Here is a 24,492-nt window from a genome sequence, read left to right as displayed (position 1 = left end):
CCATCACAGCCACCTGGAAGTTTCTGCCCTCCCCACCTCGGCCCAAGCCGTTCCCTCTGCTAGCTTTGCTTCTCCTCCATGCGTGGCCCATGCCCAAGCAGGTACCAGCTGAGAGGAGCGGATCTTGCCAGCCATCCCAAGGCCTCAACCTCCTTCCAGTTCCCCACTTTGGTTCTCACCGAAAGGAAAATACAAAGTGAGATCTGAGATCCCTTGGCAGGTGGCTGTAACGCTGTTACTTGGTGGAGAACCACATGCCGGCATTCTGTCTATAAGACAAAAGCACCCTGGTCTCTGCTTCCATACATCAGCTTGACCCCCCTGACTCCAGGTGTGGTTTCCAACCGCACAGTTCCTGTCACATAGGCTGCGATCTGAACCCATCAATACTGTGCCTACAAATACTGCAGGAAACCTCAGTTGGGGGTTCAGCCCCGACAGAGATGCCTCCGCTGAGCCTGACCCTCCTCGCTGCCTCTGGGGCCTGCTTGACTGTTTAATGGGGAAGTCTCCCCCGCCACCTCCTTCCCCTGTCCTGCAGTCAGCTCTCAGATGGAATGTTCCAGCTGTGCATGTCTGTGCACGCCAGTAGCTCTGGGCTCTGCTGCAACCAGGGAGCAGGGTGTGACATAGTCAGACCCTCCTGCAGGCTCTCGGCTGGCCATTGGATGGTGACAGACTTTTCCCAGAGAGCTTTCTGGGGCTCCTAGGGTCAAGGATGGTGGGGGTTGGGTGATGGGGCAACAACCTGAGCCAGCAGGGAGAATGTCGTTGAACCCCACTTCCTTCCCCTTTCATAGGAATCTCCCGCGCTGGCTGAAAGAGGCAGGCACGTGAGAGGCAGGCTTCCCACCTGGCCCATGGCTTCAGTCCAGTGCGGTGAACTGTCATTCCCAGGAGGCAGAAGAAAAGAAGGCTTCACTGAGCAACCACTAAGTGGCAAGGCCCAGCCAGAGCACAAAAGGGGTTCAGCCCTCCACAAGGGGCTGCTCTTCGCCACCCCCTTACCCTCAGCATCCACATTCCCAAGTCCGAGAGTGGCCACCCACAGCCACTGGACACCGGGTACCCAGAAGTGAGGTCCTGGCAGGGGGAGAAGGGAGAGGACCCAGGGAAAAGCAGAGGTTGCGGGGCCTCCGCTGGCCACAGGGATGGCTTTGGTTAAACCTGAGCACCCAGACCTAATGAAGGACCAGTAAGCTTAAGGAAGGGGAGGAGGAGAGCCCTCTCATCCCCAGCACCCCGGTACCCCGGGCACTCTGGGTACTCAAAGTAAGGGAGGCACAAGGTGCCAGGTCATCCTGGCAACTGCCCCAGAAGAGGTTGGGGGTTGGGGAGTGTTCTCTCCAGGAAAGACAAAGTGATCACAACAGGTATGTAGTGGCTCTATGATTAAGTTTCCTCATTTCCAACATGAGACAGAACCAGCCTTCCCCTACGGGGTGTTCTCAGGTGTGTAGTTGCCACGTGCAGCAGCCGGCACATGGCTGATGCTCTAGATGCAGCCGCTCCAGCCTGCCTCCTCCAGTAATTCAGACAGAGGCCAGTTGTGCAGGCAGAGGAGAAGGAACAGCAAGGGAGACCCCTTTAGAAGCTGGGGAAAAAAAACTCTCCTTAGAAGATTTCATGTTCTCTGGCCCAGTAGGCTTCATTAGACTTTCATAAAATCAGAGTCCAGGAGACAAGTCACCAGGGGGCTGATGGGGACCCAGCAGGAGAGAAGCCAGCTGCCCCCTCCACAGCCCAGCCCCCTCCTCTTATCTCCATGGCAACCGAACAGGCTGCCCTGCAGGGTTTCTGCCCACCCAGGGCCTGAGGCTGCAGTAAAAAGAAGGGCAGAGACCACCCCCACAGACAGAAACCTGGAAAGCCAGGACAGGGATGAGCAGTGTCTCTGCCCCTCCCCATCTCCCCTTCCACCCCACCCCAGACACCGAAAGACTAAGAGCTGGAGCGGGATGCATCTAGTCAACTGCACCGGAGTCTCAGCTCTGCGAGCTGCTTGCTGTTTGTACCTGGGAGAAGCCACGGATTCTGTAACCGTCAAAGGGAGGCATGAAAAATACAGAAAAGGCGAAGCATGGTTAAGCAGACTGTGGGAGGCAGAGGCAATGAAATATTTAAGTCTAGGGAAGAAATTCACACACATGAGCACACACACATGCACGCACAGGCTCCCAGGATCCGGCAGCTTTGGGGGCTGTAGTTATTAAGAAAAACTCAGTCCCTGTCTGGAGCCAAATTAAAACAACAAGGTTCAGAGGGTGAAGGAAACACAATATTTACTCTATCAACTAGAGAAGAGGGTGGTATACTTCCAGGTCCCAAGACCCTGCAAAGCTATGGGAGGGCTTATTGGGGCAGCAGGGCAGGCAGGCACAGGCATGGTGAAGCCTCGTGGAGAGCTGCAGGTGTCTGGTGGCAGGTGCCAAGGCTGACCCTCGGTCCCCAGCTGTACATTTCTTCGCTGTTGCATCCCAGTGGTGCTTGAGGTCCACTTGCAATAAGATCACACCTAGCCTGACGGAAAGCAGTTTAGATAAGGAACAAAGCAATGTGTACCTTAGAATACAGCCAAGCGGAAAGCCAGCTGCCCAGCCCTGGGAAGCATTAGTTCCCGGCTTTACATTGAAGTGGTCAATGCTATTTGCTTATGCTGTTTACACCTGGTTACACAACCAAGATCATCTGGCCACTGCTCTCCCCTCTGCCCGCCCCCATCCGGGTTCCTTCCTCCTTTACACATCCCACTGGCTTGCACTTCCCCAGCCGGTTCCTTTATAGCTGCCTGGTTCCCCTCCGAGATCTTGAGAATTTCACAGCACTGCAGGACGAGGGAAGACCTATGGCCAGGACTCTGGAGAGCCCCAGGAGCTGGGCAGCCCTGGTGGTGGCACTGGTCGTCATGGCCACGGCCGTGTCAGAGGCCACCAACCCCGGCTTCATGATCAGGATCTCCCAGAAGGGCCTGGATTATGGTAATTGGATGCCTCCTTTTCCTCCTCTCCCACCCCCAAGGGGCATTAGTTGAATGAGCACTTGCTGTGTGCAGCGCTCTAAATCCAGTGCACAGAACGCTCACTGTGCAGGTGTCCTTGTCCCTGGTCTACCTGTGCAGCCACTGAGACTGCCAAGATCACAGGGCTGGGAAGCAGTAATACCCAGACTGGAGTGCTCCCCAGTGCTCAGACTCCTAAGTGGTCCCTGCTCATCAGCCAGCCTGTCTCTGGCTTCCAGGTCTTTTCTTCCTGAAGTTGGTTTTCAGGCTTGCTGCTGTGTCTAGAGGTTGGGCAGGGAGGGAGGGGGAAAATGGGAAGGGCTCTCCTTTGTAGCGAGCCAACATGCAGAGGGGATCACTCAAGTGGAGCTCTGGTCGCTTGAATGCTGTGGCATAAGGCTGCTCAATGCTGCCTCTCAGTGGCAGAAAGATGAACTGTAGAGCAATGGCAAACCCAGCAAAACCCTCTGAGTGGAAGGTAGAACTCCTCAGGTGCATGCAATGGGGAGCAGCACCCTTCTCAATGAGTTGGGGCTCCACTCCAGAGCACCACCTCCCAGCCAAGGTAGGTCATCTCTGAATCCAGGGCTACATGCAGAAGGGCCTGTGTGAGCCAGGAGGAAGCAATGTGGCTGTTTCTGAGCTCAGAGCTGGGATGGCCCTGAAGGCTGAGCCCACAGCTTCCCTGGTCAGTCACAGCTGCCTTGGTGTCACCTTGTGCCACCCACAGGGAGTATGTTTGCATCCTCTTCTTACTCACACCCTTTGGGGGCTCCCTGGCATCTTCTAACTCCCCACTTGATCTTCTTTGCCCCCGGCCAGCCCAGCTCTCCTTGCCCCTCTAAGTGGGCAAAGGCCCTGTGGATAGCATCTCAAAGGCAGAGCGACTGGGAGCTGGACACGGTTGTAGGACTCAGTACTAGGTGCTGAGGGGGGGGCATGGTATTTCAGAGTGCAGGTCAGCAACCTGCAGCCACAGACCCACTCTGAAGAACAGTGCTTACATTTTTAAAATGGTTGCTGGAAACCTGATGGGAAGCTGTATCTTATAACCCGGGAAAATAATGGGAACTTGAAATCCCAGCAGCTCTAAGGATGGCATTCCCCAAGTACAGCTACCTGCGGCTACCTCTGGGCCAGGAGAGCAGAGCAGCTTTGACAAGGATGGAGGGCCCTCAGGGGCTGGGGCCATTTACCTTGCGGCCCTCCACACAAGGCCTCCCCTGGTCCTGCTTGTGACCCTCCAGGTCTACCATCTCAGCTGAGGACTATCGCAGCCACCAGCCCGGCTAGCAGGGGTAGCCTCTGACCCTGCCCCTTCCCTGTGCCTTCTCTGCCCACAGCCTGCCAGAAGGGAGTGGCCGTGCTGCAGGGCGAGCTCGAGAAGATCCGCATCCCCGACACCTCGGGAAGCTTTAAGATCAAGCGTTTCCTGAAAGCACACTACAACTTTCACAGGTGATGCCTGGCGGGGAGGGACCCAGTCCCCCACACTGGGGGCGTAGGAAGCCGTAGAACCTGCCTTGGGCCCTCACCATGATGCCCAGGGACAATCACAAATCCCAAAACTCTGGGCCCAATTCTTGGATCTATTAGGGCTGGGGGCCTGGAGGACGGAAAACCTGACCCCCAGAATGAGCTGGCTCAGGGGACTGCACGATGCCGGCGAGGTTCTGGCTTCAGGTACACCTGGAGCAGGTGCCGGCGTGTGGGACCCCACTTCTCCCTGGCCACATGCAAACACCACCCACTAACCTCGGGGAAAGGTCCCCTCGGGAAGCAAGACGACCTCTCTCTCATCCATTTCAACGCCGAGTTGCAGGGGAGGTCCTCAGACACATTCCCATTGGTCCGTCATATGCTAAATACGCACCCTTGAGCCAATCACTGGAGCTGGAGGAATAGAGAGCCCTCATTGGCTAAGTTGAAGTTTCCAACTCCACCCCCAGGTGAATCAGCATGGGACAGGTGTGGGGTGACAAGGCTGTTCTTGTCTCCTTGGACAGGTGAGAGGTTGGGCAGAAACCATATACATGTCTGGGAAGAACTGAATGCACCCCCTCATTCACCAGACTGCTCCAGTACCTGCCACATGTCTGGTATGGTGTGCACGCTGGGATGCTGGTGGTGAACAAAGACAGACACCGTCCACCCTTTTGCTGAGCTTCTGGGCTGAGGCTCACACATCCTGCGCAACAGAGAGAACTGGGTCCATTGTACAGCTGTAGAGACTGAGGTCCTGGTGACACGATAGATGGTGTAGCTGAAAGCAGGCCCCAGCCCAGGTCTTTTCCACCTCCACCCCCTGGGGCAGGGGTGCCGAAGTGATGGGGCAGGATGGGGGCCAGTTAACAGCTCAGCGTTTCTTCTTTGCAGCATGGTGGTCCGCAGCTTCCATCTTCCCAACCCCCAGATAAGAATAAAGCCTAACGTGGGTCTGCAGCTCTCCATCAACAACGCCAACATCAGGGTCAGCGGCAGGTGGAAGGCCAGGAAGAGCTTCGTGTATGTGGCCATGCTTGTGGCATGGAGGGTGGGCTCTGGATGGTGTTCAGGAGGCGTCTGATCCAGGCTTTCCGGATTTATTCACCTTGTTCATCACCATGCATTGTCCAGGAGTCTCTAGGACAAGAGTTTTTGAAGATTCACTTATTTATTTCTACTTATTGAAAAGGTAAAGCATGAGACAGTGAAGGAGAGAGACAGAGAGAGAGAGGTCTTCCATCCATTGGTTCACTCCCCAAATACTGAGAACAGCTGGGGCTAGCTCAGGTCAAAGACTCAGGATTCCATCTGGGTCTCCCACCTGAGCAGCATGGTCTCAAGTACTTGGGCTACTCCTGCTGCCTCCCAGAGAAATTGATGGCAGAGGAAGTTCTGTTGGTGAATGGCTGAGCACCTGTGCACATCACAGCACTGGACACGGTAAGGTGGAGTCAGGACATGAAGCTGAGCACAGAACCTGTCACCCACTGGCTAGGTTGGTCATCTGTCCTGTGTCAGCAGTCAGCCCAGCCTGGCTGGCAGCCACCACATATTACAATTCTAATCACCTACAAAGGCAAGAATTCGCTAGGGTTTGGCTGAGCTAGACTGGGCTCAGTCCAGCAGAGGCTCACCTCAGCCTGGGTAGCTGCCCAAGGCACATTCCTGGTGATGGTAGAGGTGCCCAAATGGAAGGCAGATCCTCCAGAGCTGAGCATGTTGAAGTCAGGTGGCCAAGTCCAAAGTTGAGAACAAGAATATGTATCTCCTCCTCCTGTGACCAGCAGTGACATTCAAAACCACCCAGCAAGGATAGCAGCTGAGGCCATGGTTAGGATAAGCTGGATTCTGCCAGGCCAACCTGGGTCGGACATCAGGTGCAAATCCTGACTTCACCACTCAGTTGCTGGGCGACCTCGGGCAAACTGCCTGTGCTTTCCAGAGCTCTTGGCTCACCTGCAGCAGGAACCCTGTTAAGCTGCCGCCCGGCACTGGAGTGTGAACGTAATAAGGAAAGAAGGGCTTGCTCCAAGCCGTCTCTGTGTCTTCCTTCAGCAAAGTCAGCGGCAAGTTCGATATCAGCGTGGAGGGCATCTCCATCTCGGCGGACCTCAAGCTGGGTAGCGTCCCTGCCTCGGGCCATGCCACTGTCACCTGCTCCAGTTGCAACAGCAACATCGACAGAGCGCGTTTGCGGGTCTCAGGCATCCTGGGGTATGACCTCCTGGGACGGTGACTGGGAAAGGGATCTTGAGCAGAACCCAAGCCCACCCTGTGCCCAGCCTTGCTAAGGGGTCCTCGGGGGTGGTAGGGGGAGCCAGGGATACACAGAATGGAGCAGACATGTGGGATGCACTGAACATTTACTATGCTTCAGGCTGCGGCTCAGCACCCGACCCATGTACCATGCTACATAATCCTCATCAGAAACCTGCAGGCATTCATTCAACAAATGCCCGCTGATGTCAGCTTTGCACACAACTAAGGCAAAAAAAAAAAAAAAAAAAAGCCCTAGGACACAACAGGGGCAAGAGTGAGCGCCACCTAGTGGCATCCCATGTGCCCAGCAATGTCCTGAGCACCTGCCTTGCATCACTAATTCGCACAGTGCCTTGGTGAGAATAGGCTGTTATTACCCTATTCTCTTAAGGGGCAAACCAAGGCGCTGAGGTTGGCTAAAAGCCTAACTTTCCATAGGCAACAAGTGCTTCAGCACAGGACTCTCTGACCCCAGCCTGTGGTCAGCTAGACCAGCCGAGTAACACACACTAATGAAATCGCCACGCACATTGAATGGCTCACACACAATTATGAAAGGGGATAAGAACTAAGAAAAAGGTACAAAGAGCTATAAATGCATGGAACAGGAGGATCTGAACCAGCCTGGGGACTGGCTGAAATGACATTGGGATGGAAATGAAAAGAGTTAAGAAGTGGGAGTTCATGTAGATGTCGGGGCAGCAGGAACAGCATGTGTCAAGGCACTGTGGTGGGAGGCAGCACAGGACACAAGGTAGAGCAGGCCAGGGTGGCTGGTAGAGACAGAGAAAGGTGAGGGAGGGGGCAGAGGGGAGCCTGCGGCAGGGTGTAGGGAAATAACCGCATCAACAAGTCGTTGCAGACGCAGAAAGATGCTGATCAGAGGGTGCACACTGGGAGCTCAGGAAGGAGGTGCCCAGATGGACCTGCAGGGGAGGAGGGCTCCCAGCTGACACAGCCTCCTGACACCTGGGACCCTCACACCTGTCCCTGTTGCCGCTCTACAGGTGGCTGGTCAAACTCTTCCATAAGAAAATCGAATCTTCACTCCGCAAATCCATGAATGGCAAGGTAAGAGGGGCCAGGGGCATCCCCAGCGGTAGGCTGTCACCTCGTACCTCCAGCGTGCCCCCCATGCCCACTGAAACCCCAAAGCCAGCTCTACAAGTCAGTGTGAGTGTGGTGACAAGCATTCCCCAAGGCTCCGAGAAGGGGTCGCCCCACTCTTATGGCACACTTTGGCCCTGAGAGCTTCTTGGGGCAGGGTTGGGAGAGTTGGGGAGCCCCTCTGCCCGCCCCACTTTTCCCCCAAACCTCTCACAGTCCTCCCACCTAGGACACACGCCCTTAAGGAAGCAACAAGTTTGGGGCTGGTGCAAGGCTATGGGGTGAACACACCCCCGCCCCCATGCCTGCTACTTGGGGCTTTGAAACAAGCAGCTGGGGCCAGGCACCATTGCCCACACTCAAGGATTTTGTGGCTCAGGAAGTGAGATGAGCACAGTGGGCACAGCCACGGTCCCACCCTATGTCCTGGCATCTAGGGGAAGCTCCGAGTCAGTGTCACCTGAATGGCCCCACTCTCCCCCGACATCTGCTTTCTGGCTTGGCCCATTGGACTGTTGACTTAAGGGATAGGTCCATCCTTGATTGGGCTCAGGCTGCTTGTGGTTAAGCACTGGGTTCACAAAGGGAGCCCCAGATGGAGTGTGGCTCCAAAGTCAAAGGTGAAGCCACATGTAAAGTCACTTTCACTGTGACCCATGGGTTCCAAGCAAGCCCTCAGGGCCCTCTGGCTGGGGCTGGGGCACAGCTGCAAGGCAGGGGAGCCTGTGGGATGTGACTGGCCACTTCCCATTGTACAGGGGACAAAGCAGAGGCCTAGAGAGGTGGAGTGACCCTCTCAGCGACCAGGTTAGCCTGGGTATGAGGCAACCTAGATGAGCTGGGGTTACTGTTTATTCCCCTGGGAGAAATGGTGGGGGAGGGGGCAGGGCAGGATCTGTCTTTTTGGCTGTTCACAGCAAAGTCCCACCCTGCCTTGGGAGAGAGCGAGTCCCCACTCCCAGAAAATCTAGCCACCGACCACCTCACGCTTGGTCACTTTTTTCAGCCACTTTGTTTCCCTAAGGAGCTGAGATAGCAAAAGCAAAGGCAACACAACCAACAGCAAACCCACATTACAGAGCAGAAAACACAAATGCAGCAGGGAAAGGAAATAGAATAAAGATGTTCGCATTGTGCAGGCACGCGTAATTATTATTTCCAAGCTGTTTGTCTCATGCCCTAAGCTTCCTGGTGGCCAAACAGAAAAGGGAAAATTGATGAGCCATATGGTTTTCAAGGAAACGACCTGGATCCTTATTCCCACCATGGGAAGGCCTCACTGACCACTTCTTTGGTTCGCCCCAGATTTGCGAAGTGTTGACCAGCTCTGTGTCCTCCAAGCTGCAGCCTTATGTCGAGACTCTGCCAGGTGAGAGCGGGTGGGCACCAAGAATAAAAGGAAACTGAACAGAGAAGGCCTGAAGGAGGCAGCAAGCTTCCCTGACAGACCTAGCCTGGGCCAGAATGGACAGAGCAGGTGGCTCTCAAATGGCAGTTGGCTTTGGGTCAGGCCGCTGTGGCAGGTGCAGGAGTAAGATGGGGAAGCAGCCCATCTCTGCTTATTCCCCCAGCCCTGTAGCCACCAAACACCCAAATAGTCTCTGCCCCTGGAAGCCAGACACATGAGGTTGCCCAAAGAGTTGCTACCCTCCCCTCTGAACCCCTTGCTGCATGTCTAACATGGGAGCAACTTTCTGTCCCCCTGCCCCTCCAAGCATTTGGCAATCCACAGATGGGGAGGACTCCCTCTCACGTGCTCACCATGTCTCAGGCACATGGAAAACTGTCTCCCCTAAGCCTCCAACCGTCCATTTTACACACAGGAATATGGGAGGCTCAAAAAGCTGCTGAGTTTTGGCCAAAGTCACAAGGCTGGGAAAAGGGCAGAAACACGATCCCGACCTTGGAGTTGGAGTTTTCCTAACAGAGACCATTCAGAGCTGAGCTGGTCCCAAGATGACCTGGGGCAACAGCATTACTAAGCACAGTCCCTCCTGGCTTTGGAGCCTACGTCAGGGGCTGTGGATGCCTGACCATGGGCTGTGCAAGGCCTGAGAATTCATCTAACCTGACCCTGCCACAGCAGCCATGGGCGGGGTTCATGATTCAATGAATTTACAGCAAGCTTGTTTTTAAGTGGATAATCTCACATGGGCTGTGAATGTTGTCCTCAAGCCTAAGGTGGCCTTGGGCAGGAAGAAGTTTCCCCACTCCTGCTCTGGAAGCTGATCCCTCCCAGCATCTGTGAGGTGACTCTTGTCACCACAGTTCTGCAAGTGACAGGTGCTCCAAGAAGGGCAAGGGCTCCTCCTGGGTCACACGGAGTTCTATGCAAGTGGGCAGTATTTGAGCCCTTGGCTTCGTGTGTTAGCCACTGACTCGGGGTTCTTAGAGGGGAGCAGGTGCATGTGAGTGTGGATTCCTTCCCTCCAGTGGTGGAGTTGAGAAGGGCTCCTCTGAGGAGGTGAGTATAAAATGAATACAGAGATTCTTGAACAAGCTTTAGGGGATGGCCTGGAGAGGTTGCCATGGGAACCAGTTTCTGTTCCGTCTTCTTTTTCTCCAGTGAGAAAGAAGATTGATTCAGTGGCCGGGATTGACTACAGTTTGGTAGCACCCCCAGCAGCCACAGTGGACCACCTGGACACGCAGCTGAAGGTGGGGCTTTGCAGGAGAATCACCAACCTGAATGGCTCTGCCGCAGACCTGCTCAGGAAGGGCTCCCCCAGATCAGGGGAGGCAAACCCCGTCCCCGATGTCTGCTTTACTTCTCCCTACGCCTGTTCTTTTCCTCCCACTGCTACTCTGGGCTCACTGGCCTCCCCGTCTTCTGTTCTCCCAACTCATATAGCTGCCTTGCCCCTGGGCCTAGGCACCTGCTGTCCCCTATGCTACAATGTCGTCTCACAAATGTCCATGCAGCTTTGTCTGGCCCCTTCAAGTCTTTGCTGAGCTATCCCCTCACTCTATTGCCGCCTCCTTCCTCACTGCTCTCAGCATCACTAGCATCTTCACAATGCAACAGATCAAAGGTTAAGTTAGGGCCTATTTACCCACAGCCCATGAGGAGGTTCTGTTTGCCTCCTGCCGAGGGATGGTAGCTGATGGCTACGGGGGGATGTAACGCCCCCATGGCGTCTTCAATCTGCACATTCACATACACACATACACACCCACGTGAAAACCTAGCTAGAACTGGAGGGTTTGATTGCCTGGCTTGGTGCCCTCCACCAGTCCCCTGGCTCTTCTTCCCTGACCATGTGCACTGTAACTCCCAGCCTGGGCTGGGATCCCTCTTACTACGTTCCAAGGGTTGCTCTGTCTTCTGCCATAAGGTACCATGGTCTAAGAACAACAGGGAGCCAAGGATACAGAGGATACTAGGCTAGCATCATTTGGATTTAAGACATGTGAGCTTCTTGTCACCTTTGTTTCTGAAAGTACGTGTGAATAACTGCCTGATCCTGCACTTCTCCCATCTTGCTGTGCTGATGTCAATGTGTGTCTTCCTTTTCCCTGACCTTACACTGCTTAAGGACCTTTCCTTTTTCTGTACCTGGTATCCTACCATCTACACCTGCCTGTAATTTGCTTTCTCGGCTGAATGCTTTTGCAGCTAACCAAATGACCTGCCCTACAATGCGGTGCTGCAATACACAGCAGCCCCATACCAATAACCCGCAGTGTCAGCAGCCAGCACACCCATCCCACTCTGCTGCTTTGCAGACGCTGCTAACTTGGAAGACGTAGCAGGACCTTACTGTTCCCTGGGCAACATTTCCATGCTTGTTAGCAAGGCTGGGGAGCTGCATAGGCAGAAGCGCATGTGCCAGACTCTGCCTGCCCAGGTTCAGTTCCTGCCCCTGCTGCATGCTGACTGTGGGCCCTTGGGCAAAGCACGGCCCTTTCTGAGCCTCAGCATCCTCTCCTGTGGCAGAGCGAGCGTGCAAGCCGCCCAGGGCTGGTTTGGAAAGCATACAGGGCAGCATCTCTGAGCCTGTCCCTGAGGGAGATTCCATTCCTCTCCTTTGCAAAGGCATAACTCGTGTCCTCAGCTTGCTCATTTCCTAGCACGTGTGAGGGGGCAGGCATTGCTACCTGAAGATGCCCGTCTCACTGCTGCCTGCCCCCAGGGGCAGTTTTACAGCGTGGCCCACCCCAGCCAGCCTCCCTTCGCCCCGCCTGCCATGGCCTTCCCCAGCCTCCAAGATCGCATGGTGTATCTAGGCGTGTCTGACTACTTCTTCAACACGGGGGCGCTGGTGTACGAACAGGCAGGAACTCTGGGCCTGATCTTCACGAATGACATGGTGAGACCGGGTGACATGGTGAGCTGGGACCGGATGTGGGAGGAGCCCTGGACTGCCAAGTAGAGGCTTTGTCCATGCCCTGGTGGGATGGGAGCAAATTTGAATTTGACTTGAAATCAGCCACTCTGGAAACCTGTTTCCCCATCCATGAAGCAGTAGTAGCAGTACCTTCCTCCAAGGCGTGATTAAGTGCAATATTCTTGCTGTTACGTTACTATATTATATAGCACTATAATTGCTATACATTCAGAGAGAATTCAAATTCCCATTGAGAGGCGCTGAGCTCACGTAGGCAAGTATCTGCCCTGTGCCAGACCCTCCTCCCCATTCTATCACCTTTTTCATCACCACCCTTTTTGTCCCTATTTATTCAAGGGCCCACTCTGGGCCTCAATTTGCCCATCTGTGAAATGGAGAAATGACGATCCTCTCCAGAATCTGGGAACAGCCCCGGTCCCGACCTGTTCACCAGCCTTGGGGGTTCCTCCTATCTGGCTCCTCAGAAAGACAGTTGATTTTCACAATCCCAAGTGCCACCAATGGGAACCAGCAAGATGCTGATCACCCACATGCCCACTGGGGAAACAGACAAGGGTTATTTATTCAGAGCAAGTGACCCAGCCCCCAATCACTTGTGCTTGGTAAAATTCAAAGGTAGAAAGGGGAGGGGGTGAGGGGAGGGGAAACTCACAGAGTTCAAGTGTGTTGGTAGGAGGCCATGGCTCGAAGTTGGCAAGTGAACAGGCTGTCCCATAGGATTGGTTTGGGGACAGACTGGAGCTTCTCGGGGAGAAGAATCTCAAAGCAGATAGTCAGGGACGAGGGCCGTCGGTTCCAGGCTGCAGAGGTTGGGGTTCGTCTTTGGGGCCACTGACCTCTACTATCTGATGTGATCGGGTCCCTGTCCTCTGTGTTTGTTCTGTCTGGCGTTCCTCAGCGTGTGCGTGGGAGTGGAGAGAACAGAGGGAGAAAGAGGAGACAGAGCACATGTCCCCCAGTGACCCTGCCTGCTGATCTTTAATACCATCCCCCAAGGTCCTCTTCTCTTGTTCCAGATTCCTAAGGACTCTAAATTCCGACTGACGACCAAGTACCTTGGGAAGGCCCTGCCCCAGGTGAGCAAAGGCCTGCTTTCTCCCCTTTAGTCATGCATCGGGCCTGGGCTCAGGGTGGGCTGGGGTTCGCTGAGTGGATGAGGCAGACAGACGCAGCCCAGGGCCCAGAGAGCAGAGCCTGCCTTGTGCAGCCCACAGTGGTACAGAGAGCTGCTCCAGGCAGCCTCCTGCCTGGGAGTGAGAGTTGACATGAGGGTCCAGCCCCTGGAGCTGCTGATCAGCTTCCCAGCCTGCATGTGGATCCTGCACTGGGAACTCTGGGGACAGCCCCTCGCACTCTTTCTCTACAGGGCAGCCTGCATGGAGGGGCAGGGGCAGGTGTGGCTGGCAGGGACACCCAGGGAGCTGCATTTGCCCATCAATCACCAGTTTGACCCAGACTGTGGGAGGGGACCTGGCTGGAGGCTGTCTGAGATGAGAGGGTGACTGGAACATTCCCTATCTCCCCCCACCGCCCTAGGACCCCCTCATCTTTTTTGAGGTGCATGGGAAGGGGCAGGGCCAGCCTGAGGAAAACTGAGTGGACAAGCATTCAGTGAGAGGAGTTGTGGAGGACAGGAGAGCGTTTCCCATTTGAGGACTGGAAACCATTTGCCTGAGATGGAGGACAGAGGCATGAGAACCAGATAGAAACTGAGTCTGTCTGCTTCCTGACACTGGGCTTCCAGTCTCCAGAGCAAGGGACGGCTAGGATGGGGTTGGCAGGGCGCCAGTTGCCATGCCACACAGTCCCTGCCTGTGCTCTAGCGGCAGTGGCAAGGCGGGGGAGGTGTTTGGGTATGGGCGGGGCAAGTCTAGATCCAGCCATGTTCCTATCCAAACGACTTTCTGTGCTCATTGTCCCCTCATGGGGTGCAGGTGGCCAAGATGTTCCCCAATATGGATGTGCAACTCTTCCTCATCGTGTCCTCCCCACCACGCCTGTCCATAAGCCCCAATGGCGTCACCCTCAACGCTGCCCTGGATATAGAGGCTTCTGCCATCCGCCCCAACTCCTCTCTGGCCTCCCTCTTCCTGCTTGGCCTGGTAAGCTATTCTCTCGGGGCTGGGCAGAGGGGAGTTCCTGTTGTCCTAGGAGTCGGGGGCCAGGGTGAATCCTGCCCAGCAGGAAGCCTGGCCAGTGTGGCGCCAGAGTCGGAGGTCAGAGCTGCTGTGCCCACCTGCTTCTAGCCCCACAGGTATCCTTCACCCGACAGTCACCAGTATCTTTATTTATGCAGTCATTCAATTATTCATTTGCATAGTTTCTCATTCACTCAATTATTCATTCCTTTGTTGGTTTGAAATATGGCTAATATTTCCAATACATTCACTCCTATCTTGGCTCATTCACTTGCACATTGGTGTATTTGTTCATTCATATACTCAGTCATTCGTTTACTCATTTGATTATTCATTCACTCAATTTTTTATAATACTGTTGACGTGAAACATGCTATACATTTTTTAGGCTCCTATGCGCCTTCATTTATTCATTTGCTCACACTTGTGCTCAACCGATCATTCGTTTTTGTGCCTTCCTTCATTCATTCATCCATAAATATCTGGGTTCATGCCTTCATCTGTAGATTTATTGGGCCTTTATTTAGTTGGGTGCCCAGGCCAATGCTGAGTGGTATGTTCACCCCTTCGATCGTTTCATGGCTCCACATATATTTGGTGGCACTGCTTCTGGCCTCTGAGGATGTGGCCCACACATCCCGCAACCAGGGACCATGCAGCTGACCCCACTGTACCCACTTTGCAGAGAAAGTGGGCTTATAGGCAATCACCCGAGGCTCTAGGCAGGAAGCTAGAACCTGCCTACATTTTGGAATGAATCATTGACTCGGTGGTTTGGGCCCTAGGGTGGCCAGACTCCAGCCCTAAGGGCCCCTAGGAGTGAGCAGGGAGCTGGGATACGGTCCCAGGGCAGTTGGGGGCACATGGGTACTGGTTGTGAGCCTGGGCTTCCTCAATGAGCACCCCTGCCCTACAGAGCCTGAACACATTGGTGAAGGTCGATGCCAAGGGAGACAAGCTTTTTGCACAGCTCAGAACGGGCAGGTAAGTGGCCTGCAGGGATGCGGCGGGGTGGGGAAGGGGCACACCTCTGTTTTTGGTGTCCACACAACAGCAATGACCCTTCTGTTTTTGGTGTCCACTGTCATAGTTAAACCTCAAGCAGGGTGTGGTAGCCATAATATTCCCAATTTACAGACAGTGAAACTGGTGATTAGAGGTGAACTGCCTTGCCACTGTTCTACACCGTGGAGTGGCCCAGCATCTCTTTGCCCCAGGCTGACTCACAGCTGGACCATGTCAGCTAAGGCTCCCCACCCCCCATGCTAAAACGACAGCAGCATCCAGCTGCCCATGCTCCAGGCTGTGCTTGGCACTTGGAAAATCCCACATCAACTTCTCCCCTCCAAGAACCATCCTCTGCCAGGCATTGGAATCCGGGTGGCAGAGGTGGTAGCTGGGGACACGGGGGTGCCCGGACTGGGTGCTGAGCATGCAAAATCTTTTGAGTTGCTCCTCAGTTGCACAGTGTGCTTCCCAGCTGCATGCGTGTCCTTTACCAACAGTACCACCTTGAGGATTCGGTGAAGTACTGGAATATGTGCTGGAGTGTTTGGAACGCTTCCAGCTGTGTGATCGAAAGCAATGGATGGGAAAAAGAAATGCAGAAATGGAGCGAGTGACCCAGAAAAAGAGACACTGGGAGAGAAGGAGAGAGAGAGCACAGAGCGATGGAGAGGCAGGTGGAGGCACGGAGCAGAAGGGAGGCCAGCGGGTCTAAAAGAAGGAGCCCCCCAAGGGGTAGGTGTGCTGACCACTGTGGACAGACCTGGGGTGTTTCTCCATCACAGTCAGGATCACACCATGTGAGTCTTGACCCACGTTCCTGTCCATTTCCGCCTCCCTGGCCCAGAGCCGTCCTTCCTGACCTTGAACAGAGCTCCAGGGGGTTCAAACAGCTCACCTCTCCCAGCACCATTTTGACACATCCCTCTGCCTCAGAGACTGTGGGTTTAATTTTCCTGAAACACCTGCAAGCCTGTCATGCCACGGAGCTGGAGAAGAATCAGCTGGGGGTTGGCTGAACGCAGACTTCCGACTCACAGGGGGGATGGAGCTTGGGTCATAAGAACTCCTAGAGCAGGCCTCCTACGGCTTCTGACTTTTGATGAACAGGGATGAGTTTTCAAAGTCTGTAGACTTTTGGAGACAATGGGCTGAGAATCCAGGAAACCTGCTCAAAGTCATTAACTGTGACCTTGGGCAGGTAGACTGGCCTCTCTGGCTATCAGCTTCCTCATCTGTGAAATGGGAGTGTGATTGCTTCTGCCAGTGGAATTGGAATTAAATGGAATGAAGCACCCACAATAGTGGATTCAGTATCTGGCCTTGTAGCTGCCCCTTTCTCTGAGGTCTTTAACAAAATGCCATGAAAGCCACAAATGGAGATTGCTTATTGGCTCAGGGGACTGAAAATTCTAAGGCTCTCAGGCCAGGGTGGAGCCAGGCACTCAGACAAGACACCCCTAGAAATGTGACCCCCTCCGTCTCTCGGCTCTGTTGTCCCCTGTGCCAACTTTGTTTCCCAGCAGGTGATCACCAAGCAGTGACAAAGCCATCAGCAGGGATCCCTGAGGAGAGTGCCTGGCTCCCAGTGGTTTTCACAGAAGCCCTGGGACTCCTGGTGGTCTGGCATGGGTCCCCGTCCTTCCTTGAGACAATGACCATGGCTGAGCAGGGGGACACTGCTTGTCAGTAGTGTCTGGTCAGCAGCACTTCTGGCAAAGGGAACATGTGACCCGCACACAGGAACAATTCGGGGACTGTACCCCGAGGCAGGGGAATGGATTCAGCTGGGCTCCCAGGCCAGGGGTGGGGTCACCATCCCCTCTCTCTCTACCCAGGCTGCTCCTGGAGCTGAAGCACTCGAATATTGGCACCTTTCCGGTAAGTCTGAGGTTCTGACTGGCTCCCTCCTTCTCCTCCTCACATTGGGAGATGGGTCAGCAGGAAGTCACGGGATTCATTTGCATATAATTTGCATTGGAATTAACAGAGCTGGGAGCTCTGTGGCCCCAGGCCTGCTCTGTGCAAACCGGGGGTCCCTGGGCAAGTCCCTTTCCTTAAATGTACAGTCTAAGTGTAGGAAATCTGCTCCATCAACGTTTGTTGAACAAGTCATGTTGACTTAGTCATGAGCAGGTGTTACATGCCAAGTACTGCTGTAGCATCCTCATCCTGTCCCACCATTCAGGGAAGAAACGGTTTCTCAGAGCCAGGCAGTCAGGAGACAGGAGGGCAGAAATAAGATCGTCTCAGTCTTAGAGCAATGAGCAGCACAGGCAGGCTGGGCAGAAAGATGGGAGAAATAACAGAGTGTGCAACCGTGGAAGGCCTCTCTGAGGAGGTGATGCTTGGGTTGACAACCAGAAAGAACCATAGAGGCAAAACCCTGTGCTGGGTCCAAGCTTGGCACAACTGGGATCTAGGGGAAGCTGGCATGGCTGGAGTGGAGCAAGGGGAGGGCGCAGAGGTTGTGGCTGGAGCGAGGGGCAGAGGCTGGCTCTCCTGTGGCTTTCAGGGTCAAGAGTGGAGGGAGTTTCAAGGGCAAGCAGTAGCAGGTGAACCACCTGCAGGGGGTGATGTCACGTGATCCGCACCTTTGGAAGGGCTCCCTCTGGCTGGGGCAGGAAAGTTAGGGCCCCAGGGAGGGGCTGGTGTTGGAAAGCCAGGGCACCAGGGAGGGGCTGGTGTGGGAGAGCCAGGGCCCAGGGAGGGGGTGGGCAGGAGAGCCAGGACACCAGGGAGGGGCTAGGGGCAGGGACTCAGCCAGGAAGCAGGGAGAGATGCTGGACTGAATATATGTTTGGAAGTAGACAGGAACAGGATGTGGAAGCTTGGAAGTGTCTTGTAGATGCTCAGACTGAGCCATGGGTGGACAGCACAGCTAGGAAGAGGGCTGGGAGGGGGAAAGGTGGGGAGGAGTTGGAGGGGGAGGGTAAGTGGGCAGGAGCAGGTGTCCCACAGTCCAAGGAGAAGACTCCACTACCCAGGAGGCCTCTGCTGTCAGGAAGATGTGACCGGTTATCTCAGTCACTGAGCAGGTTGACAGAATAAGGAGCTGGTAAATGTCATCACAACATGGAACCGTGTCCCACATCAGAAGCCTGACTCTCCCAGATGCTGCGGGTGCTCTGGTTGAACTCCAATTTCTGCCTCCCTAGAGAACATGTGCTTAGGTCCATCCCTGGGATGCCCCCAAATTCTCTGCCCAGTGAGCACCTGGTAAGTCAGCCAAGTCTGAAATCGGCCTATGCCTGCCCCCTCCGAATCTGATACTCATGCAGCAGCCTCTCAGAGGCACGAAGCAGCCCCAATGCTGGTACATAATTTTTTCAGGGCTGGGCTGCAGCAGCGGCTTGGCGGAGTGGATCGCCCTCTTCCACTTCTGTAGAGAAGCAATAGTCTCAAATCCCAGGATCGTAGGAGGGGAGGCACTCCGGGAATTGTAGCCTGAGCCACCTGACACACACACACAGCTGTCTGGGGAGGGTCACATTATTCTTGAGTTGTTTTTTTTTTTTATCACTCAGGCAAACACATACATGCTAAAGAGCAATCCTAAGACATAGGCTTGCAAAACAGATGCAATGAAGCACTTGCTGTTCACCACTTCATTCATCACTTGCAGTATATCCTTCCTGACCTTGAGCGATGCCTATATAATTAACAGATAGGATTGCATGGCCTATGGAGCCTGCTTTCCTCACTCAGAAATAACTCAGGAATGGCTCTGGCTGCTCCTCGCGTTTCTGCCATTCTTACCTCTTACATGGTGTTTCCTGGTTTCAAAGGTTCACCCCCACCTCCCTCCCTCCCCCCACCAATCCCCCATCCTCCCAGCTTCTGTCCTCCGATGACTATGGCTGCGCATGCTGGTTGCTTAGAGTTGATCACTTTGGTTAAATTTAGTGTTTCCTTGAGCATCTTCCTGCCCAAAGTTTTGCCTTCTCCACTGCGTTATTTCCTTATTTGTTCACCTACAGAGGCATACACCACTAAAGCTTTGTTAAAGGGATAGCCCTGTAAACCGTTCCTTCAATCTACTCTCCAGCCTGAGGCGTCAGAAAGGGAGCATTTTGTAAAATAATGACTTTCAGGGTTTCTAGAAATATGTATTAAAAAAAAAAAAAAAGAGTGACAGAGACCGAGAGAGACAACTCATTCACTGCCCGAGTGGCTGCAAGAGCCAGGAACATCATCAGGTTCTCCCACATGGGTGGCAGGGGCTCAAACACTTGGGCCACTCCTCTGCTGCCTTGCCTGGTGTGTTAGCAGGGAGCTGGGTGGGCAGCAAAGAAACCAGGACTCCAGTAGGGGATGCTGGACTTACAGGTGGTAGCTTATGTCATCACATCACCGCAATAGCCCCAGGTTGTCAGGTGTAAATCCTCTAAGGGGGCGGGGCCTAGCCATTAAGACACCAATTCAGACCTGTGTCCAAATGCTTGGGTTGAAGTCCCACCTCCACTTGTTCCAGGTTCCCGCTAAGACACCCCCTGGGAGGCATCAGCGGGGTCCCTGACACTCTTACCTAGCTCCTGGCTTCAGCCTGGCGCAGCCCTAGCTGTCCAGGCCCTGGGGGAATGAACCCGCAATAAGGAGACACGTCTTTAGCCCTTCCTTTTTCTGCATCTCAATCTGCAAATGCTCTCCATCAATTTCCCCATCATCAGCTCGAGTGTCAGGCCTTGCCCCTCACAACCGAAACCAGGCTTTACATCCGAGCCTGCAGAGGGATGCCCTGCGTGACCTTGATCGGGCTGTGGATGTTCCAGTTGGCATCTCTGCCCGCCTCTCAGCGGTGCCCCTGGCTGTACGGCTGCTGAGCGGCCCCAGGTGGGCAGGAGGAGACGGGCACTGTCCGTGACATGGGGTCCTCACTCTGTGGCTCTCTCCGCCCCTCCGGCCTCCAGGTTGAATTGCTGCAGGCACTCATGGACTATGTGGTGACCACACTGGTGCTGCCCAGGGTGAACGGTATGGTGCTCTGGGGAAGAGAGACGATGGGGCGGAGGGGTGGACAGGTTGGAGGTACCTGGGATACTAGGAAAAGTGAGGGGCAGAAAGGGAACTCCCACAGGTGCCTGAACCCACGGGCTGGGGGCTTAACATCAGCCGAGCAACCCTCTCTGGTCGCACAGAGGGTGACTGGTAGCTCTGGGGCTCAGAGCCAGAACCTGTGGCTCCTCCCAACATGGCAGGAGGGCCAGGAAATCTCTTGCTCTCCTGGCCCAAGGGATAATGAGCATTTCAGACAGGCCTGCCCCTAACCCTAATGCCAGAGGCAACGGAACAGAGAGACCCCCAAAGAACGTCTCAAGAGTATTCAAAAATTAGGTAATAAGCCCTCAAATTGTTCCTTAGGTTAGAACCCATGATTTCATCGTTTGGTCAAGGAACCTTGGTTCTGTCTGGAATTTTCTGTGGTGCTTTGAGCCCCGGGACCACCAGCTATGTCTGCTTTCAGCCCGGTACTGCGTGGCTGTGAGAATGTCCAAGGCGACAATCCTGCCCTCCCACCTACGGCTGCCTGCCGTGGTGTTGAGCCGGTGCTCCAGGGGATGCCGCAGGCCTGGGCCTTTCAGAGGGCAGCCATGGGTTAGAGGCCAGCATGCCTTTCCTGAGCTCTGGGCAGAGGAGGGGCACAGCTCCAGGGACAGTTTCCTAGGAGGTGGGGTCCAGCATGAGGCTGCAGTGTCTCTCATTGCTCTGCTCCACAGAAAAGCTACAGCGAGGCATCCCTCTGCCGATGCCCCAGCGGGTGCAGCTCTATGACCTGGTCCTGCAGACCCACCAGGTGAGTCCCCAGATGGCCCACAGCTGTTCCTCCAGGCTGAACTGGGAGCCAGCACGTCCCACCTGCCCCCGCAACAACTCTGGCACACAAGTACTGTCAGTAAACAAAGAAGCAGGAGTAAGATCCAAAGAGCCACGCAGTGTTCCAGGAAGTCCAGTCCTGGCCTGTAACCATTGCTACACCAATTCCAGGCTCCACCCGGTAACAACAAAGCTCACTGAGGGGCCTTTCCAGGAGGCCCTGCGGAAATTCCCAACAGATCCAGGCTGCCTGCCTTTTGTGCAGAGCTGCGTCCTGCTGGGCCACCAGCCAATGCTAGTGTCTGGCAGATTGCGACACCGACCCTCAGGCCTCCGCTTGGCTTTGCCACAGCACGACCAGAGATGACAAACCTAGGCCGGTGATGTCCCCCAAGCCACTTTCAGCTTCCCCAGGTGTTATCAACTCGGAGCTGCCACCTCGGCGTCACCTAGGCGCCCAGCCATGTTCTCAGCTTCAAGTTTGTCTTTTTTTGAAAAGGCTCATGCATATGCCAGCTTCCTCACCATCTCCACTCTAAGACTGCTTAAGGCCGGTATGTTCTAGCCAAAAGGTTACATCTGCCACGAGGCCACCCATGCAGGGGCGTGTGCCTTACCTTGAGGGACAGCTCTCCTGTCCCACCTGTGCCCCTCATGGTACCCCCCCCCATCACCCAAGTTCCAATCACCGCCTTGCCTTAAATGCCCACTTAGTTGATCCCAGGTTCTTCAGACCAATGAACTAGCAAGGTTTGGAAATTGGAAAAGTAGCCACAGAAACCTTGAAGCATGCCCCCCTGCACCCCCCCCCCCCCCGCGCGCTCTCTCCCCCCATCCCCCCCACCCCATTTCACCAAGTTTCCTTTACAAAGCAAAGGCCCCGGGGCACTTCTGCAAAGGCTGAGTGAAGAGTGCATGGGAACAGAGCCAGGGTGGGAGCCAGGCTCCCTGAGCTGTCAGGAGGCAGGATGACAAGTGAAGGCTCTGTTGCGGCCCCAGGGCTCTGCGTCACAGAACAGCTGCTGGGGAGGCTCCTGACAGGTGCAGGCCCAAGGGTTGCCTTCCACCGGCTGCTGCCTCTGCCCTAAGACTGGCAGCCCCACGCTTACAAGCAGGAGTGCCTTTGCAGGGCGTGACAGCAGCCCCATCTCTCCCTAGGGTTTCCTGGTGCTCGGTGCCAATGTCCAGTATGGCTGAAGAGGGGTTGGCACCTGCTCCCGGCAGGGCCTGGGCATGTTTCTCCAGGGAATCCTCTCTGGGTCTCAGCCAGGAGCCACTTCAACATCTCTGAATTCAGATGCAGACATGACCCCCAACCTGGGGTAGTGTTCACCAAACAAAATGCAGCAGGGGGACAATGAACTTCTTTCAAAGCTCCCAGAATTGCATTTCAACTGTGACCTCTCTCTGTGCTCCACTTAAAAAGAGAGGGAAAAAATAAACCTCTGTTTTCTCCTGTGGATTCTGGTGTTGGCAATCGCTTCTTGCCTTGCGTTCGTTCATTCATTTGTACATTTATTGACTGACCAGTGTGAGACACACTACACTTTACATCCCAGGCATGGACACTTCTTTTTATTTCTAGAATTAATTTCTCAAATCCATACCTGCCTATGTTACAGGCAGGGATACTATTATTCACAGTGTCCTTGAGGTTTCCTTGCTGCAAAAGGGGTCAGGCCCAGAGGATGGGGGAACAGGTCAGTCCACCGGGCTGTTGTTCCTGATACTGCCACACAGTGTCGCTGTTGTGTAGTGACCCTGCACACCCTCCCTGTCTCATCCTGATTGTGCTTGTTTGTTACTGTAATGAAACGCCTGGGACAGGCTACTTTGTAAAGAAGTTGATTTTGGTTCAGGGCCCTGGAGGTGTGAAGTCTAGGAGCCTCATCTAGTGGTGGTTCTCCTGCTGGTAGAGACCAGAGGTGATGCGGAATATCACATGTCAAAGCCTGCTCTGTCTCCTCTTCCTATGAAGCTGCAAGGATTTGGCCCTGGGAGCTCCACTCTCATGGCTTCCTAGTCCCCTCCCAAAGTCCCATCTCCAACCACCACAATCAGGTTAAGTTTCTGCTCCCTTTCTATCTGACAGCAGGGTGAGATTGCAAACCCTGCAGCCCTGGCTTTCCTAGTCCCCGCCAAGGCACCCAAGGCAGAGCACTGCAGATGAAGTCTGCTAGGGCTCCTCCCATCAGCTGTGTGCTAGATGCAATTGGCATTTCCCTGGGATTCTGCAGCACTGGTGTGCAGGCCAGATTGCCAGCCCAGACAGCCCTTGTTCTGGTGGGGCCATGTCCTGCCCTGGGACAGTGGACAGAGCTATCTCCAATCATTACATGTACATTGGATTGAGTGAGCAGATGAGGCAGCCTCTCAAAGGCCAGGAGAGGTGGTGATACAGCCAGAGATTGGGAGCAGGCAGTGGAAGAGGGGAAGAGATCACCGAATTTAGTTTAAAAAAACGTTTTTTTGTGACTCCTGAAAGTTTCAGAAGGGTAAGAATGAGAAGGAATGGGTACAGATTGGGCAACTGTAGTCTTTCAGATCTCAACCACCTTGATGATGATAAAAATGGAGAGAAGTGTTTATAGTGAGCCAAGTAGGTAAAGGGGGCTTTGAGAAGAAAGGCAGGCACACTTGTCGTCCTTGTTGATTGTTAAATGGGGATGGGGGCTCCAGGGCCCCCAGTGGGGGGGGCAGAGATGGGGACTCAGAGGAGTGTGGCACAGGGACTGTAGTTTGTATCACATTGCTGGCAAGGGGCAAAGCTGTGTACCCTGCCATTTGCTCAGAGCCCACACTCTGTCCTCTCCTCCAGGTGCCCAAATCTTGTCTGTTGGGGGGATCTAGTGTGCTCTAGGACAGGACTGCTATGTTCAGTTGCCAAGGTCATGCACTCCAGCCCTAGAAAACCAAAACTTTGTTCTACTTTGCCCTCTGAGAGAGCACACCTTTTCCTACAGAACCACAGCCAGTGGGGGCCCCTGAGTGCCACACAGGGACAGCCCGTGCATGCTTGCGTGTGGCTGGCAGGAGAAACTGGAACCCCGAGTCAGGCTGGGAGGCCACGCCCACTCTGGAGAACTCTGATTTTCCTTCCCAGAACCGAGAGGGGACAGTCTTTCCTGTACTTCGTAAAGAACCCCTCCCCCCGGCCCACTCCTGCCTGCTGTTGGGAGAACAGCTGGTGATTGTGGGGATAATCCCGCCCTAGACCGCTGCCACTTTCTCTCACCTCATCCATCTTGGAGACATGGAGCACCCCTGGAGCATCAATCTCTACTCTCCAAAACATACACACAGCTCCTGCCCTCTCCATAGGGAAACTGGCAGTTAT

At 54.5% G+C, this 24,492-nt stretch overlaps 1 protein-coding gene and 1 long non-coding RNA gene across 2 annotated transcripts; one reads left to right on the top strand and one right to left on the bottom strand.

The window, feature by feature from the left end:
* The first annotated feature begins 2,752 nt into the window (after positions 1-2,752).
* On the top strand, positions 2,753-22,598 carry BPI (bactericidal permeability increasing protein). The gene is made up of 15 exons (XM_040981108.1): positions 2,753-2,978; positions 4,342-4,456; positions 5,375-5,503; positions 6,539-6,697; positions 7,750-7,813; positions 9,155-9,218; positions 10,416-10,507; positions 11,983-12,159; positions 13,215-13,274; positions 14,133-14,300; positions 15,253-15,320; positions 17,180-17,222; positions 20,252-20,315; positions 21,059-21,135; positions 22,314-22,598. The coding sequence occupies exons 1-15, from the start codon at positions 2,846-2,848 to the stop codon at positions 22,350-22,352; spliced, it is 1,452 nt and encodes a 483-aa protein (XP_040837042.1). The 5' UTR covers positions 2,753-2,845; the 3' UTR covers positions 22,353-22,598.
* Positions 22,599-22,987: 389 nt separating this feature from the next.
* On the bottom strand, positions 22,988-24,492 carry LOC121157098. The gene is made up of 2 exons (XR_005883984.1): positions 24,391-24,492; positions 22,988-23,133 (listed from the first exon to the last, which is right to left on the bottom strand). It is a non-coding gene; the product is annotated as an uncharacterized LOC121157098 (long non-coding RNA).

Source organism: Ochotona curzoniae, unplaced genomic scaffold, assembly GCF_017591425.1.
Source record: "Ochotona curzoniae isolate NIBS_2020 unplaced genomic scaffold, NIBS_Ocur_1.0 contig_3520, whole genome shotgun sequence".
NCBI classification, from domain to species: Eukaryota; Metazoa; Chordata; class Mammalia; order Lagomorpha; family Ochotonidae; genus Ochotona; species Ochotona curzoniae.
The sequence above is the reverse complement of the archived record's forward strand: the minus strand, read 5'-3'. Positions and strand labels throughout refer to the sequence as shown.

Bases quoted from the DNA above. Each gene is read 5' to 3' on its own strand.
- BPI (XM_040981108.1), top strand. From the start codon at position 2,846: ATGGCCAGGACTCTGGAGAGCCCCAGGAGCTGGGCAGCCCTGGTGGTG. The intron at 7,814-9,154 runs GTAAGAGGGGCC...GGTTCGCCCCAG, and splicing joins GCAAATCCATGAATGGCAAG to ATTTGCGAAGTGTTGACCAG. The intron at 20,316-21,058 runs GTATGGTGCTCT...TCTGCTCCACAG, and splicing joins GGTGCTGCCCAGGGTGAACG to AAAAGCTACAGCGAGGCATC.